At 50.8% G+C, this 15,197-nt stretch overlaps 2 protein-coding genes across 7 annotated transcripts in view; both read right to left on the bottom strand.

The window, feature by feature from the left end:
- Window positions 1–6,176, bottom strand: part of lrp6 (low density lipoprotein receptor-related protein 6) — a 28,531-nt gene extending 22,355 nt beyond the window's left edge. The window contains exons 1-2 of one of the 2 annotated variants that reach the window (XM_086201485.1): window positions 5,793–6,176; window positions 2,674–3,070 (exon numbers count right to left, since the gene is read on the bottom strand). In XM_086201485.1, the coding sequence (XP_086057611.1) occupies window positions 2,674–3,070; window positions 5,793–5,847 (452 nt within the window). In that variant the 5' untranslated portion in view covers window positions 5,848–6,176. The remainder of the gene's footprint in view (window positions 1–2,673; window positions 3,071–5,792) is intronic. The other variant, XM_086201486.1, reaches the window with a different exon arrangement.
- Window positions 6,177–7,267: 1,091 nt separating this feature from the next.
- On the bottom strand, window positions 7,268–15,172 carry mansc1 (MANSC domain containing 1). 5 transcript variants are annotated; one of them, XM_086201494.1, is made up of 6 exons: window positions 14,721–15,171; window positions 13,543–13,627; window positions 12,839–12,896; window positions 12,396–12,708; window positions 11,502–11,642; window positions 7,268–11,094 (listed from the first exon to the last, which is right to left on the bottom strand). In XM_086201494.1, exons 4-6 carry the CDS (start codon window positions 12,625–12,627, stop codon window positions 10,157–10,159), a joined length of 1,311 nt encoding a protein of 436 aa, XP_086057620.1. In that variant the 5' UTR covers window positions 12,628–12,708; window positions 12,839–12,896; window positions 13,543–13,627; window positions 14,721–15,171; the 3' UTR covers window positions 7,268–10,156. The 5 variants fall into 5 exon arrangements, with proteins under 5 accessions (XP_086057620.1, XP_086057621.1, XP_086057622.1 ...); XM_086201495.1 differs by lacking the exon at window positions 14,721–15,171 and adding an exon at window positions 13,735–14,639; XM_086201496.1 differs by lacking the exon at window positions 14,721–15,171 and adding an exon at window positions 14,248–14,639.
- Window positions 15,173–15,197: the final 25 nt, after the last annotated feature.

The following is a 15,197-nucleotide window of genomic DNA, read 5'->3' as shown; positions in this document are numbered from 1 at the left end:
TGGGGCAACTTCTTCACCTGAGACGCTGGTCACAAGGCACAAGCCGTTGGCTCCAGGCGTGCTAAAGTCAGCTACCAAGGCAAGGCAGTTTTCTTTGTAACCTGTTTTCCCCACCAGTTTGTCTCCAGGCTTCATGGCATCATAACAACATCCTCTGCCCTCAGAGCCTCACATCGACTGAGGAGAAACTCCATAGAAAACCTTTAACAAGGAAAAATCTGAGAAACCTCAGGGTGAGGAGGGGAGGAGGATCCCTCACCAGGAGGGACAGACCAGAGGCCGGAGGTCTCCGGCAGGAGGCTCAACATCAGAAACAGTGCAGTCTTCAACTCTGAGGTGGATCTAATGCTTCTCCAGGTGCCTCCAGGCCAGCCTTACACTTTGCATTGCAGATGTTACAGCAGGTGACATCTGGGTTGTGACCCAACAGAGTCTCACCACCCCGGAGAGCACAAGTTGGGGGTCATCTGAACCCTAAACCATTAGACTGAGAATGTACCCACAGAGGGGAAATAGAGGGAACGGAACACATCAAGGAAGTCCTCCAAAGCTGCAGCTACTCCAACTGGGCCTTCGTCAAAGCCTCCGAGAGATCCAGACCAGACTGAGAGGAGGAGACGAGAAGGAACAACGCAGTCACTCAGGCTGTAGCAGGAGTGTCGGAGAAACTCAGGAGGATCAACACACATCCCAGGTTACTTCAAACCAGTCACACTCAGGGGCAGAAGCTGGTCCCCCTGAAGACCAAACACCCAAACCCAGCACCCTAGTTTATGTGGTCCAGTGCAGCAGGATTGAACTGATCTATACATCAGGGAACAAAACCACCATGACACAAATGGATGGTCCAGCCCAGCAGAGCCACCGGCTCCGGTCCAGACTCTGCTGTCTGCCTACACTGGAAGGAAAGGGGACGTTCCTGTGAAGACAGCAGGAAGACAGAGGAGCCATCTCGGTCAGACTGGAGTGCCTGATCCTGAGCGAAGGAGGAGGCCTCATCACTACCTGTCCACCACCTGCAATATGGTCCAGAGCCCCTACCTAGGAGCTCAACACCCATTCACCCCCCTTTTGATGAGAGGAGAACCTGAACCGGTCCAGGCAACACCACTCAGAGCTGACGAGGAACTCTACCACAATGATAGGTTCATGTCGGGCTCAGAGTCTCCATCGCTCGCGCTCAGTCTCCAGGAAGCAATTTATTATTCTCCTCCTTCACATCCATTCATGAGGATCAGCTCTTTAAGAGCAATAACAGAGCAGCTGGTGAAAACGTTGCTGTCGTCTATTCCTCTTCAAGGGCCTGTCACATGATCACACCTCATATGCCGCCATTCACGGGCTCAGCGGTGGTACCTCCACTTTAACAGAGGATCTACAGCTGCTGTTAGTGCTGACCACTAGTGACCGGATCACTCAGTGATTTTAATTGCAGATGTGAACAGGTTCACTGAACTTGGACCACCATACCCATACCTACCTGACCTGGAGGTCTACCAACTCACACATGTACCCATAACATTCCCTAACCACCACCCTTGGACCTCAGAGGGTTCGGGACAAATACGCATGGGAGCCACGAATGGGAGCAGAGCAATGCTACGACCCGGCACACGCTGGAGATGCATGCTAGCATGCCAGCATAGCATCCAGGGAGCCTTTGGAACAGTTCGGTTCTATAACTGTCTTCACTCACAAGCTAGCCGCTGGTTCGCCCATTCAAGTGTGGCACGGTGATTTGTTCTTCTCTCCACCAGCCTGCTTGGTTACAGCTGAAGTGAAACAACTGAACAAAAACAAACACAGAACCATCACTGCAAGTACGTTAGCATTAGCAGGTTGTCGCTCCAGCTGAGCCAGCATATTCATCACCAAAGGCAGAGAAACAACCCCCATATTTGTTACAGGAGATTGAAATCGCTGCTTGTTACCTTTAGCAAGCAAGCAACCCGATGATTGATACCCAGACATTTCCTGCGTTGTTACTCAGGTCTGTAGTTGATATGAGGGACAACCATTCTGACAATATCTGACACAAGTGTCATGTACTATTGTCCTGCAATGTCGAAATCATGTACCACTCATCAAAGACACTTGCTAATGCCTCGTCTCACACGTCTGTAGTAGCCTGCAGTACACTCACGCCAACCGCAGACAGGATCACTTGACCGAGGCATCGATACAAATCGATTCTGCACAGCAGCCTGTCTATCTAAACAACTCTCACTAACACAATAATGAGCCACAATGACGACACACATACAAAAAGACATTTGCAGCACGCACACACACACACACACACACACACACACACACACACGTGGACGAACGCTTTGATGCTGGCCCCCCTCCCTCTAAACTGAACTGTGACCATAGTGGTCTGTGTGGGGCAGCAGCGCCACCTATTGGTCTACAATCAACATTTTTTATTTCTACAAACTCACAAGCAGGCCTGCTGACCCCACCATGCTGGTGAGGTCCTACGCCACCAGCAGAGTTCAGATTCAGGGTTCAGTCCTGAGGTACCAGCTCTTGTGACATCACTATTGTTTAGATGATGGTTTCACCTGATGAGCAAAGGCACTGGAGGCTCAGACCACAATTAGCATCTAAAGTAGTGGATGAAGGAGTGAACACGAACACCAGATGGCGGTGGGACAGCGGGACACTCACCCCCGTGTTGGATCCAGGGCAATGGCTCTTGGCTGGTCCAGCTCCTGCCAGAACAGAACTTTCCTCAAAGATCCATCCAGCTCTGCCACCTCAATCCGATTGGTTTCTGAGTCTGTCCAGTAAAGTTTATTCCCTAACCAATCACAGGCCAGTCCGTCTGGAGAGGCCAGCCCCGGGACCACCGTCTGGACGGCACTGGCGCCTGACTGGTTGAAGATAGTACGTTTGATGGCCTCCTCGCTCACGTCGCTCCAGTAGATGAGGCCCTGTGAGTAGACGTAGTCCACTGCAGCCGCGTCCTCCAGCCCCCCAACCACCACCGTGGCGTTGGCCTTCTCATGGGCGGCATCCACCAACCGCAAGTCCCGCCGGTTCGCATACAACAGCAGCGGCACGCCTGCAAGAGACAAACATCATTGAACACAACAGCCCCCAGCTGGCTGCGTCGCCCCCACCTCTGACTCCGAGGCCTCAGCCAACTCAGGGGCCCCTGCAGCTCATGGGGCCCCAGAACCTGATTCCTCTCCAAGTCTTTAGAACAACAACAACAACAACGGCCATCCTCCAGCTTTCAAGATGAAAAATAATTCATGTGCCAATCAATGAATGTTCACAAGGACATTCGTTTTTTCCAATCTGACAGTGTTTAAGAGCAGGACTGTGACGTCACCACTCTCTGAGCCAATTATGGCCAAGGACCCGGCAGGGAGTCATTTTGGGTTTCACAGCAGATGTGATTCGTGGAATCTAAAACTTTTCTCTGCATAGAGAAAAACGTGCAGCATTCACTGGCCTCAACAGACGGTTTCTATCTGGCTGAGGATGTCTGCAGGGGACGAGCACACCCACATGAATACAAACATGCTGGCGAGTGACCCGCCCCCTCGGCCTCATCGCGTGTCTGCAAGTCAGTCAACTAACAATCTGTACTTCTTCAACATCCGCTCAACTCTCGACCTTCCAGCGGTGTTCAGAGAAGAGGAGAGAGCGTGCGTTCAGTCGGCTGGCGTGCTGAGATGCTCCCGAGGTGGTGGCAGGCCGGCCCGGGACTCATGCTTCCTCTCTGCTGGATGTTGGCATTGGGCCGAACCCACAGTTGATGCATGCAGGGCTAACACGCCACGGGAGCAGCCAGCAGGTCACTGAGAGCCTGCTGGCGTTTTCACTTCACTCTGGGGGAGGGGGGTTCCTTCTGTAAATACGCTCTACACCCCCACCTGAGCCCAACCCCTCGCAAGCTGGCGAGTGTACGCATCACTCTGATCGTGCTGTTTACTACTGACAGAGCACTCATCAACATCTGTAAGTTCATATTCATGCACGCCACTCGTGTTCACTGCTTTCTCACTCGTTGATTTTACACCGTTATTCATTTCGCAAACTTGGCGTAGATCAGATCGCCTGGCGTGTTAAAGCTGGAGGTGTGAGGGCAGACGGGCTCAGCCAATCATCCCGCGCTCCGCTCAATTATCATGGCTGCTATCAGTAACTGGCTTGGAGGCGGCAGCGTCTCAGTCCCGACTGACATTCCAACGAACCTGCAATCAGCAGGCAGGCGCCCCTTTCACCGCAAAACGAGGACTTTAATGCTTCTGCACTGTTTGGTTTATTATTGGTGGTTTTTGATCAAGTCAAGCTGCCAAGGGGCTAAAGATGGAAGTGGCTATAATCTAACATGTCACACGTTCATGGGTCGGAGGCGTATCTCCCCCTTTGAAATTAATAAATATGAACGTTTATTAGGGAGGCACATTTTTTGGTCCAACAGCTGATAATTACAGATGTTGATCTTATTTGTATAAAGTTAACATGATGTTCACGTCATGTAACTCTAAATACATGTGACACTGGGACTTGTGAGGACAAAAACATGTCTTGTCAAGCACATAAATCGTACATATTGACTGCAATGTTTCTACCAGCAGGGGACGAGAGGAGACCTGGACTCAAGAGTTCCCTGGTAAACAGAAGGAATTCTCTCACGACGCTCTTTCACCCTCATCTGCTCCTCCTGCGCGTCTCAAAGGCAGAACATTTCCTTCGCTTCTGATGATGTCACAGATGACAGGGCGACCTCTCCAACTTTAGACTGACAAACAGAACCGGGGGATCTGGTGTTTGTCCTTGTGCTGTAAAGAATCTTTGAGGGCCACAGTGGCCAGTTCTGTTGAAATAACTGACACATTCTCTACTGGACCAGAACCCAACAGAACCTCGTCTCCATGTCTGAGTGGCTGTTACTTGTCTACGTCACATTCAGTTTATTCAATCTGAAAAAAAAAAACAACAGCCTCTCTTTATTACTTCTGAAACCAGACTGAAGTTGTTACAGCATCACGGGTCAGTATTCCAGGGCAGACAAGAGGCCGTCGCTGTGACAATGAGGCAACTCGTTACATTTCCAGTGGGGTTCAGTGAGAGTCGTGACATGAGGTTATCATGTTACCATCAATTTCTGATCCCCGTTTGTCGCTGAGGATATGAACTCAGCCAGTTCCACAAACCGCGTCAAAGCTCGATCCCGATGGTCCAAGATTCACCGTTGCAGTTGAGCGTCCGCTGGAGATAAAGTTGACTTATCAATGAAACAGCTCGTAACCTGCTGGGAACCGGTTACCAGCTGGTAACCAGCACAACAAGCCAGGTATCAGCTACCTGCTGTCTCGCATAACCAGGAGAGCGTTTGCGACCCAGCGAGCTAGCCTGCTAGTGAAAAGCTAGCTGAGTGACTAGCTTACTTAGCATTTGTTGTGCTAACAGCTACTCCTCCGTCTCAAACGTACAAAATCCAACCTTAACCCGCGAACTCAAACTCGGTTAATGATTTGGTTCTGCGCGGGGCGTGTGGGGGTCCGGGGGATATTTCCCAGCTCAGCTGGCTAACACAAGCTATTTGTGGTTTCCTCCTCCGCTTCCAGGGGCAGACCCGCACGGATTGCTGGCTAGCTAATGCTAGCTGGGCTCGGGAGAAATCAGACCCCCGAGTGGGCCCCGGTTCGAACAGAACCGCGGATAATCACAGTAGAGCCCCCTTCCACCGAAAGTTCGCAGCATTTCACTTATCTACACCCGCGGGGGGAGCGACCGACAAGGCAGGGAGGATTGGGAGAGAAACTCACCTTGGATGAGAAGACAAAAACTACACAACAACAGACTCCGCAACACGACACCCATCTTCCTCCCGTTTCTGGGCCTGCCGCCGCTCCGCCTCAGCGCGCTGATCCCATCGCGGCCGCCGCTTCGTCGGTCTGAAATGCGGGTTTCCTGCGGTGCTCGGCCGGGATGGAAGCTCGAAGGACTATTAGATGATCCCCACGTCCATGTCGGCTGCTCGCGAAGTGCCTGGATCAACTCTCGGTGTCTCACATTGTCCTGCAGGAGCTCCGTCGTCTCCTTCCGCTGTGGGGAGGATGCTTCCCCCCTCCCCCTCTTCCCCACCGCCCGGACCGAGCTCCCTCCCGGGCCAGAGAACGATACAACACGGAAACGGTCCACTGCGTTGAAGAGGAGCCAGACGAGAAGGAAGCCCACGACGGACGCGTGCCTGCGGGACTAGTTTATTACGGCGGCAGGAGCATCGGCTGCGACCGGCTCAGTCTTCCAGGGTGAGCAGGGGTACCGACCCCGCAACACCCCGCACCACTGCCCCGCCAGTGTTCAGCAGACACGCACCCGCAGGGACCGATTAGTTGTGTCGGTGAATAAAACGCGTTGCCCTGATACACGTGACGTTCTCAGTTTGACAAACAGCATCATTTTCTTTCTCTCCGATTTGCAAAAGTTCATTAATCAGATAATGACGTCAGCAGACTGACCATGTTCTGACTGACATCAGCTGCTGTCGTCGTGGATTGCGCGTGCGTGTGGACAAAATAATAATGACAATTGTCAGGGAGACTCGGAACGAGCAGCACACCCCCAGAACCCGCCCGGACACGAATGTTCTTCACCAGAAGAGAACAACGGGAACCTCACACCGGCGTCCGGACGCCTGATGACAAGATGAAGCAACCGTAGCTAAACCGGGAGCCGACACGTCAGAGAGCGTCCATCTGAGCGGGAAACAAACACAACCCGTTCTTAAGAAGTTGTATGTGTTTGTTTCAGGCTCGGAATCCGTTCAGAACCGCGGGGTTCGTTGGTCTCTGTTAACTGTAACCGATGGTCCTCAACCCGAACCGGGGGGGGGGGGGGGTCAGCTGGACGGTGAGGAGCTCCTGCACGCGACTTCCACGGAGAAACTACGCAGTTGTACATGACAAAGGCGCCATTTTGTCTCCGTGACATCACGTTATACCCACATCGAAGAGACATGAGGTCAGAGTCAACATTTGTGTTGACGAATGGCGTGGTACTGACGTCATCAAGATGAAGACGCGTCTTTCAATCTTTATAGACGGCACCATCCTCCTCTCCTCCGTCAGGGTGACACAGACACGCACAGCACTTCCAAAATCACGTTTTTATTGTAACAAGAGTGAAACATCAAAGTCCAAACAAAGGCAAAGTGTCACTTCACGAAACGAGACCAAACGATTCCATCCACCGAGGCGTGAGGGCGCGAGCTGCCGCCGCCGCGTGCGTCGGGCACCGGACGCCGGCGGCAGCTCGCGCCGGGACAAAGAACCGGTAGGTAAATAGTGCGCGCGCCTGTGAAGAACAACTTAGAAAGAAGCATTCAGATACAATAGTGCAACCATAGAAGAAGAAGAAGTGCATCAAACTGGACAGCACATCCAAACACCGCGGTGAGTCTGAAGCGGCGGCGAGCAGACATGCGCGTTCACAGCGGGCCGAGGCCTCGCGCCCTCAGCTCCACGTCAGAGGCTTCCTGAGTTTCAGGGGTAAAAATATTGCTGTTGATTCTTTTACGTTTTCTCTGCAGCTCCTCTGATTAATGCCCAGCAGCAGAATGTTTTGGCCCCGCCCAGCTGCAGGGCATCTCAAGCCCCGCCCACCTGATTGAAACGATAGAATCTCCAACAGGAGTCAAGTTGGAGGGTGGACAGAGTGAAGACAGGTCTCTGAGGGCGAGCCCTCAGCTTTGATTGAACAGAAATAAAAGTCCATGTCAATCAAACCAGAAAAGTAAAAACAGAACTTAAGAAGTGTTACCCTGAATAATGAGAAATATGGTTCACGTTGGTGAGCGTGCAGCACGCGCGGCGCACAAGAATGGAACCCTCTGACAAAAAGCGGCCTTCGGCTGGTCCACCGGTACAGTGGGAGGGTGGACATCAGCAGTTTGAATCAAGACAAATTCTAAATCCCATCAAAGACGGCGACCTCAGTTTAAAGGAACATCTACTTGGACACCTCGTGCTCAGAGGGTTCGCTTAAAAAAAATCACATTAAAACAGAAAATGAATAACAGCAAAATTTGAAGATTCAACTAACTTTCTACTCCATTTTTCAGAGATTACAAACTCAGAAATTAACGTCAGCATGTAATTGAAAACAGAAAACTACTACTTTGAAAAAAAAGGCAAAATGTTAAGCAAAGTCAAAGGTCTGAAAGAAAATTGTTCAGTGACGTCCCAGGATGCTGTCAGAAACATGAGAATTAAACAACAAAATGTCTGATGTTGTAGACGTCAGCGTGACAAAGGAGGTCTCTGGATCCTGGCCCCAGAGGCGATGTTTAGTGCCTGAGTGCAGCGCTTTTAGAAAGACCAAAGTACTGATATTTGTACATAAAAGTGAAACATAGCGGTTCAGGAATGGGTCCTAAAATATGTAAATACGCCCCCCTAGTGGAACGTGTGGTTCCCTGGAACCAGGTGTGTGGTTCGCAACAGCTGGAGACACTAGCAGGTTCAGTTCTACATCAGATCCACCAGTAAACACCAGACTGGTTCAGTTCTACATCAGATCCACCAGTAAACACCAGACTGGTGGATGTTGGAGGTTCAGTTCTACATCAGATCCACCAGTAAACACTAGACCGGTGGATGGTGGAGGTTCAGGTCTACATCAGATCCGCCAGTAAACACCAGACCGGTGGATGTTGGAGGTTCAGTTCTACATCAGATCCGCCAGTAAACACCAGACCGGTGGATGGTGGAGGTTCAGTTATACATCAGATCCGCCAGTAAACACCAGACCGGTGGATGTTGGAGGTTCAGTTCTACATCAGATCCACCAGTAAACACCAGACCGGTGGATGGTGGAGGTTCAGTTCTACATCAGATCCACCAGTAAACACCAGACCGGTGGATGGTGGAGGTTCAGTTCTACATCAGATCCACCAGTAAACACCAGACCGGTGGATGGTGGAGGTTCAGTTCTACATCAGATCCACCAGTAAACACCAGACTGGTGGATGGTGGAGGTTCAGGTCTACATCAGATCCACCAGTAAACACCAGACCAGTGGATGGTGGAGGTTCAGGTCTACATCAGATCCACCAGTAAACACCAGACCGGTGGATGGTGGAGGTTCAGTTCTACATCAGATCCACCAGTAAACACCAGACTGGTGGATGGTGGAGGTTCAGTTCTACATCAGATCCACCAGTAAACCCCAGACCAGTGGATGGTGGAGGTTCAGGTCTACATCAGATCCACCAGTAAACACCAGACTGGTGGATGTTGGAGTGGTGGAGTCTTAAAAACCTGGGTTGCTAACAAGAGTCTAGAGGAGCCTACAGAGGTCATGGAGGTCATTAAAGGTCATCAGAGGAAACACAAGAAGCCTGAAGCTTAGTGGTGGTGACCTTGAAGTCATGTGACCCTGGTGTAGTTCCTTCATAGGCTAATGTTAGCTTAGCACTGCTAACTGTAGCATCCAGGCTTCCAGGATCATCAGAGGGTTCATTAGTGAAGATGATCTTGATGAACTGAACCTGGAAGATCATCAACTTTTGTTCACCAGAGCTGATTTACTGGTTCAATCACCACAATCACATGGAGCGATCCTATTGGCTGCTGGGGGAGGAGCCAGGACATGACCACTTCCTGTTGGTGGAGGAACCAGGAGTTGACCACCTCCTGTTGGTGGAGGAACCAGGAGATGACCACCTCCTGTTGGTGGAGGAACCAGGAGATGACCACCTCCTGTTGGTGAAGGAACCAGAAAATGACCACTTCCTGTTGGTGGAGGAACCAGGACATGACCACTTCCTGTTGGTGGAGGAACCAGGAGTTGACCACCTCCTGTTGGTGGAGGAACCAGGAGATGACCACCTCTTGTTGGTGGAGGAACCAGGAGATGACCACCTCCTGTTGGTGGAGGAACCAGGAGATGACCACCTCCTGTTGGTGGAGGAACCAGGAGATGACCACCTCCTGTTGGACAAAGACACTCTTCATCCCTTTACTGAAGACACCCTCTGGCCAATCACAAACTACCTCTCCCCACAGCCACTCCTCCTTGACACAGTAAAGCAGGAATTCAACTAAAACGTAACTTTGTGCTTTTCAGAGATTTAAATATCGGATGAACTCAAGTCAAAGCAGCCTCTTGTTATTTGTTCATCTCACCATCACACTTCATAGTGCAGGTCATTCAGCTCCAGTCTTGTATAATGACGTCTGTCAAAGGACTCCATTGCCTTGCGGCCGCCGACAGCTAAGGCCAGTGTGAGCACAGCAAGCCCCAAAATCATGAACGCCACCACACTGCTTTTCACCGCCCCTCTTGCTGCTACTGCTTTACCCCGGCCAGCACTCGGGTCCTGGAGGGTGGGGTCAGACTGGATGGTGCCTTTCGAGAGGATGCCCAGATTTGCTGCTGGAGTTGTTCTTGTGGTGGTGGTGGTCATGGGATTAATAGGACTGGTGGTAGTTGTAGTAGGTTTTATAGTGGTAGCAGAACTGGTAGAAGTATTAGTAGGACAGGTGGTAGTCGTGGTGGTGGTGGTGGTAGGGTTAGCAATGGTAGTAGCTGTTGTAGTGATAGAAGGGTTAGAAGTAGTAGTCGTGGCAGTGGTGGTAGTGGTAGTACTGGTAGTCGTTGAAGTCATGGCAACATTAGTAGCATTAGTAGGGCTCGGCTTCGGGTGTTCAGTAGTTCTTTGTGTAGCCTCTTTGCTCACTTCTGCAACAGGAAGTGATGTCGTGGAGTTCAGAGCAGGGGCAGCTGCAGGGGTGCTGACAGGACGAGGTCTTCCTTTCCTGGAGGGTTTATTTTGCTTTTTGCTGGTCTTGTTCAGCCTTTTCTGCATAGCAGCGGTTGTGGTGATGGTGGTGGTTTTTGTGGGCTCCAGAGTTTCTGCTGGCATTGTGGCTATCATGTTGTCAGGGGGAGGACCTGGCATGCTGGTGGTGGGCTGCAAGGTCGTCTCTGTGGGGGTGGAGGGTCGCGTGGACATTATAATTTGCGTTGTGGTGGCGGTGAATTGCATGGTTGTAGGTGGAGGTGGCGCCCGTGTGGTGGTGATAGTTGTAGTGAAGGGTCTCATGATGGTTGGATGAATCACACCTGTGAAGGACAGATGATAGACTGAGACCCCTGAACAGACAGCTAGCGTGTTTCACCACTCGCCCTGCTAACGGTAAGAGCTAAACAACATTTGAACTTTTAAACGTCAACATTATTGCCTTAAGACAACTTAAGAAATGTGTGTGTGTGTGTGTGTAACAATAAAAGAACAGCAAGGGTATTCCTTTCCTGTAATCTTGAAGTAAAAAACAAAACATCAGGGGAAGTAAAACATAAATGATGCTGTGGCTCAACTCGCATGTGACTTGCATCACGCATGTAAAAATGATATCAATCAACATTCGGTAAGATGACATCCAAGGAGCTGAAGCTACCTGCAGAGGGAGGCGCAGCGGGATCAAGCAGGGTTTACACTTTGAAAAGCTACAAACACAACGTGTGAGCACCTTTGTAGATGTCGTAGGTGTTGATGCCGTCCTGGGCCTTCGTCAGAGGACAGTCCTGCTCCATCTGACAGTGGAACAGGAAGCAGTTGTCATCACTGGCCTGTCTGTTGGCTTTGAAAACAACCATGTTGCACTTGGAACCTTCCAAGACACAAAAAGGTGACGTCACTCAAGTTTGATGCTCTCGTTTTGGACTTACGTTGGTTCTGTTTTATTCTTAAGTGTTGCATGTTACTACTTCCTGTCTTGTTTGATTGTTCCACATGTGATCACTTGCTCCGCCCTCCTGTATCCCAGGTGTTTCTAATGATTGATTAGCTGTGTCTCTGTAGCATGTGTTGCATTAAAATGGGGGCGTGTCCATAATAACGCCCCTCCTGTGGTATTCACCACCTCAGAGGTGGAAATATGGCATACACACTGTCATGTTGTATCCATGAGTGGACGGTTCCATGTGACGGCAGCCTTGCCCGTCGTGGGCTGCTAGTTTCCTGAGTGTTCTTTTGTGGTTTGTTTGGACTGACAGTTTCCTGTCCATTTTAACTGGTACACCTGGATTCGTCCACTGTGTCTTCATGCTCTTGTGTGTGATTGGCGTGAACTGTGCACAAAACCCTCACTAGCTGCTTCCAGGTACACTCACCCATGATTCCCGTAACAGACCAGCACAGGATGTTTATGTTGGAAAGCATAGCCTGTTAGCATTAACCTGCACAAGCACTGTAAGTCCGCATTGTCGTCGCAGTAACAAGATCAAACATCAGAATGGAAGACGTCATAGTCGAGCTGAAAGTCTTCTCGGCTCATGCCAACACCTCAACCTTTCACTCACATCAGTCAGCTCAGTGATTTCCTGTTAACCTTTGAACCCAACATTCTCGATCTTCAACTCACCTGGCTTGACTTCCTCCGAGCAGCACGCCAGGACGCAGTCCCGCTCCGACAGCACCACCCGGGCATCCATGGCTGTCCCCGGTTGGTTCAAGGCCAGTCGGACATTGACGATGGCCTGCTGGTGCTGTCTGGAGAAGCACGTGTCTGAATCCACAGCTGCCGCCAGCGTCAGCATCAAAGTGGCAAGCAGCAGCCTGAGCATCCATGATGATCGACCCGATGCTGAGGGCATCGTGGCTGCGGCAGATCTACTTGTTAAGTTTAGAAAAGCCTCCGTGTCCACAGGAAGAGAGACGAGATCCAGGATAAAGAGCTGTCAGACCAAAACACATATAATCCAATAATAAAGTAATATAGCAGCAGTTTGCAGCTGTCAAACAGTGACGCTAAGCGTTTAGAAGACTGAGCAACACCACAGTGCTAGTTAGCATCAGCGTCCTTACTTGGGTGTGATTAGCTTCAGTGTTGTGGCGCTAACATGAGCTCATAGACGTTCTCTGTCTGGACAGGATGAAAAACGACACAGAACAAATGATTTGCCACATTTTCACATCACTGGTGAGAAATGCTTTACAGAAGATCCTAAATATCAGAATATAACGTCAACATGCAAGAGGCGGCATGAACGTGGTTTGTGACCAACTTCAGTGTAGCGCCAGCCTTAAAAACAACCGCCCCAAAGATCTCCCATCAGATTCCAGATTAAAGAACAAAGAATGCTCAAATGTCTCATTTCTTAACGGAGTACGAATGTTAATCCCATGCAGTGAGATGGCGACTCATAAATGGACGGTTAGGTAATTCGACGGTGCGGCCCAACCAGCGCTTCCTCTCTGAGCTGCGACTGTTTCACTGTCGTTTGGGACGGTTCTCATTGATGTCTTTCCTCACTGCCTCGTCAGGTTGTCTCAGTAACAGAGGCTCCTGCTCAGGACATTAAACATGTCAGAACAAGAAAGAGACTTAAATTAGAAACTGCTGCGCAGAACAAAAATAGAATTCTAAAAATGCTCCTCCGGGGTCAGTGGGGGAACTTCCTGTTTTAGAAGGAAGGAGAAGAATAAGGTCGACTGTCATCCTAGTCAGAGAAGAGAACGTTTTAAGTTTAAAGCTGAACGTGAACTCAGCTCTGAGATAAAGGACTCACCAGGCTGGCGGAGAGAAGCGTCCTCCATCAGACCCTTGCAGGTCGCTGAGTGCTCAGTCCCTCCAGCAGGACTTTGTCCCGTCTCCTGCGTGGCACATTGAGGCGTTAGTTCACCTTATCTCCTTTACAGCTGCTGCTATCTGACCTGCCATCATGCAGGTGGGTTCACAGGTGTGTCTGCACCTCACTCACATCAGCAGCCTCAGACTGAAGTTGAACAGGCTACGTGATAGCTAATAGGCTCTTGCTAGCTTAGCATCTCCTGCTGGCATCCTCCACACTGGTGTTCTACAACACTAGATGGCAATTAAGAAACTTAATGAGCCTGTCACCCCAGCAGCTGCAGAGCTTTGTATGGAACTCCAGGGGGCATGAACCCTGGAGGTCACAGGGGATTGATTGCAGCGTATGGAACTCTGGTCAAGTTGTGTCATGGAGGTCACCACATGGAGACCACCAGCTGTCCCGCTACACGTAGAGAATCTCCGAGGCTGCTGGACAGATAGCCTAACATCTGCAGGAACACATAAGGCTGTTCCGGGACAGCGTAGCCCGTTAGCATCATGTAGCCAAGTCAGCCAAAAAGTACATTGGTTATATTAGCTAACTTGGCTAAAGTTACTCTCGGTATCGGTGAGGTCAGGCTTTCAGCGACATCTTAGACACTGTAACCAGTAATTTCATAAAGTTATGGGGAAAACTAACTCGGTGTTCATTCAGCCATCGGAAAACTAAAGTCTGTGGGCTCTTCATCAAACAACCCTTTCAGAGACTCGTCTTCGGTGGCGGTTCGTCAGGGGATGGACTCCATTTCAAGGTGCTAACAGACACAAAAACCCGCCAAAACTGACTTCTCCTGGAGGAACTGCCGCCGGAGCGCTGGCCAGAAGAGGAGGAGACCTGAACGAACCCTGCCGGCGGGGGTCGGTCGATGCTAGCAAGCGCCTGGGGTGTCACAGCTAAAGCCCCGCTAGTCATCAGTTTGCTGGAGGAACTTCAGCAGGCAGAAGGCGCATAAGGAGCCCAGCAGGCTAACCATCCTCCCGCCTCACAGCAGCAGGTCCCGAAGCCTGAGAGACGGTTACTGGGAGCGCAAACACGCCGCTGGATTCTTACTGGTTCCATGAACGTAGCTGAACCGGGACGTGGAGCAGTGATGCGTTTTACCCAGGTTTTACCTGTATTTTCACTGAGGATGCAGCATCCGTCCCTGGGTCGTCTGCTCCAGAGGTTCCAGGCTGCTAACTGCAAGCAACGTCTTCAAACCTGTTCAGTCCCAGTAAGCCGCCGGGAGGCATCACCCATCCCGAGAGGACGAGTCACGAATTAGGCTTCTAGATGTCCGATAATGGAAGTGTGCTGATTAGAAGGCAGCAGCGTCTGGTCTCGGAGCTCCGTTACATGGTGGCTGGTGCGGAGGATCTGCTTCTCTCTGACCCACTTCAGTCTTTGTCCTCGGGTGGGGGCGGGGGTGTTGCTGCTCCCCCAGTCGCTTGCTAACACTCGCTCTCATTCGCAACAATCACCTGGAACACGACGATCCTGCTCAGACCCCGGGACCAGACTCCTCCTGCCGGCCGGGTATCAGTGACTGAGGAGGTCCAGCAGCTTTCACACACACCAACACGGAATTACAGCAGAGTAAATGTGCAGGT

This window comes from Aulostomus chinensis, chromosome 4 (assembly GCF_037954235.1).
Source record: "Aulostomus chinensis isolate RoL2024-O1b breed Wild chromosome 4, RoL_Achi_v1.0, whole genome shotgun sequence".
NCBI classification, from domain to species: Eukaryota; Metazoa; Chordata; class Actinopteri; order Syngnathiformes; family Aulostomidae; genus Aulostomus; species Aulostomus chinensis.
Note: the sequence above shows the minus strand (reverse complement) of the source record. Positions and strands in the feature narration are given on the sequence as shown.

Bases quoted from the DNA above. Each gene is read 5' to 3' on its own strand.
- mansc1 (XM_086201497.1), bottom strand. From the start codon at position 12,627: ATGCCCTCAGCATCGGGTCGATCATCATGGATGCTCAGGCTGCTGCTT. The intron at 11,643-12,395 runs GTGAGTTGAAGA...GTGTCTTGGAAG, and splicing joins CTCGGAGGAAGTCAAGCCAG to GTTCCAAGTGCAACATGGTT. The intron at 11,095-11,501 runs GTGCTCACACGT...TGTCCTTCACAG, and splicing joins CACCTACGACATCTACAAAG to GTGTGATTCATCCAACCATC.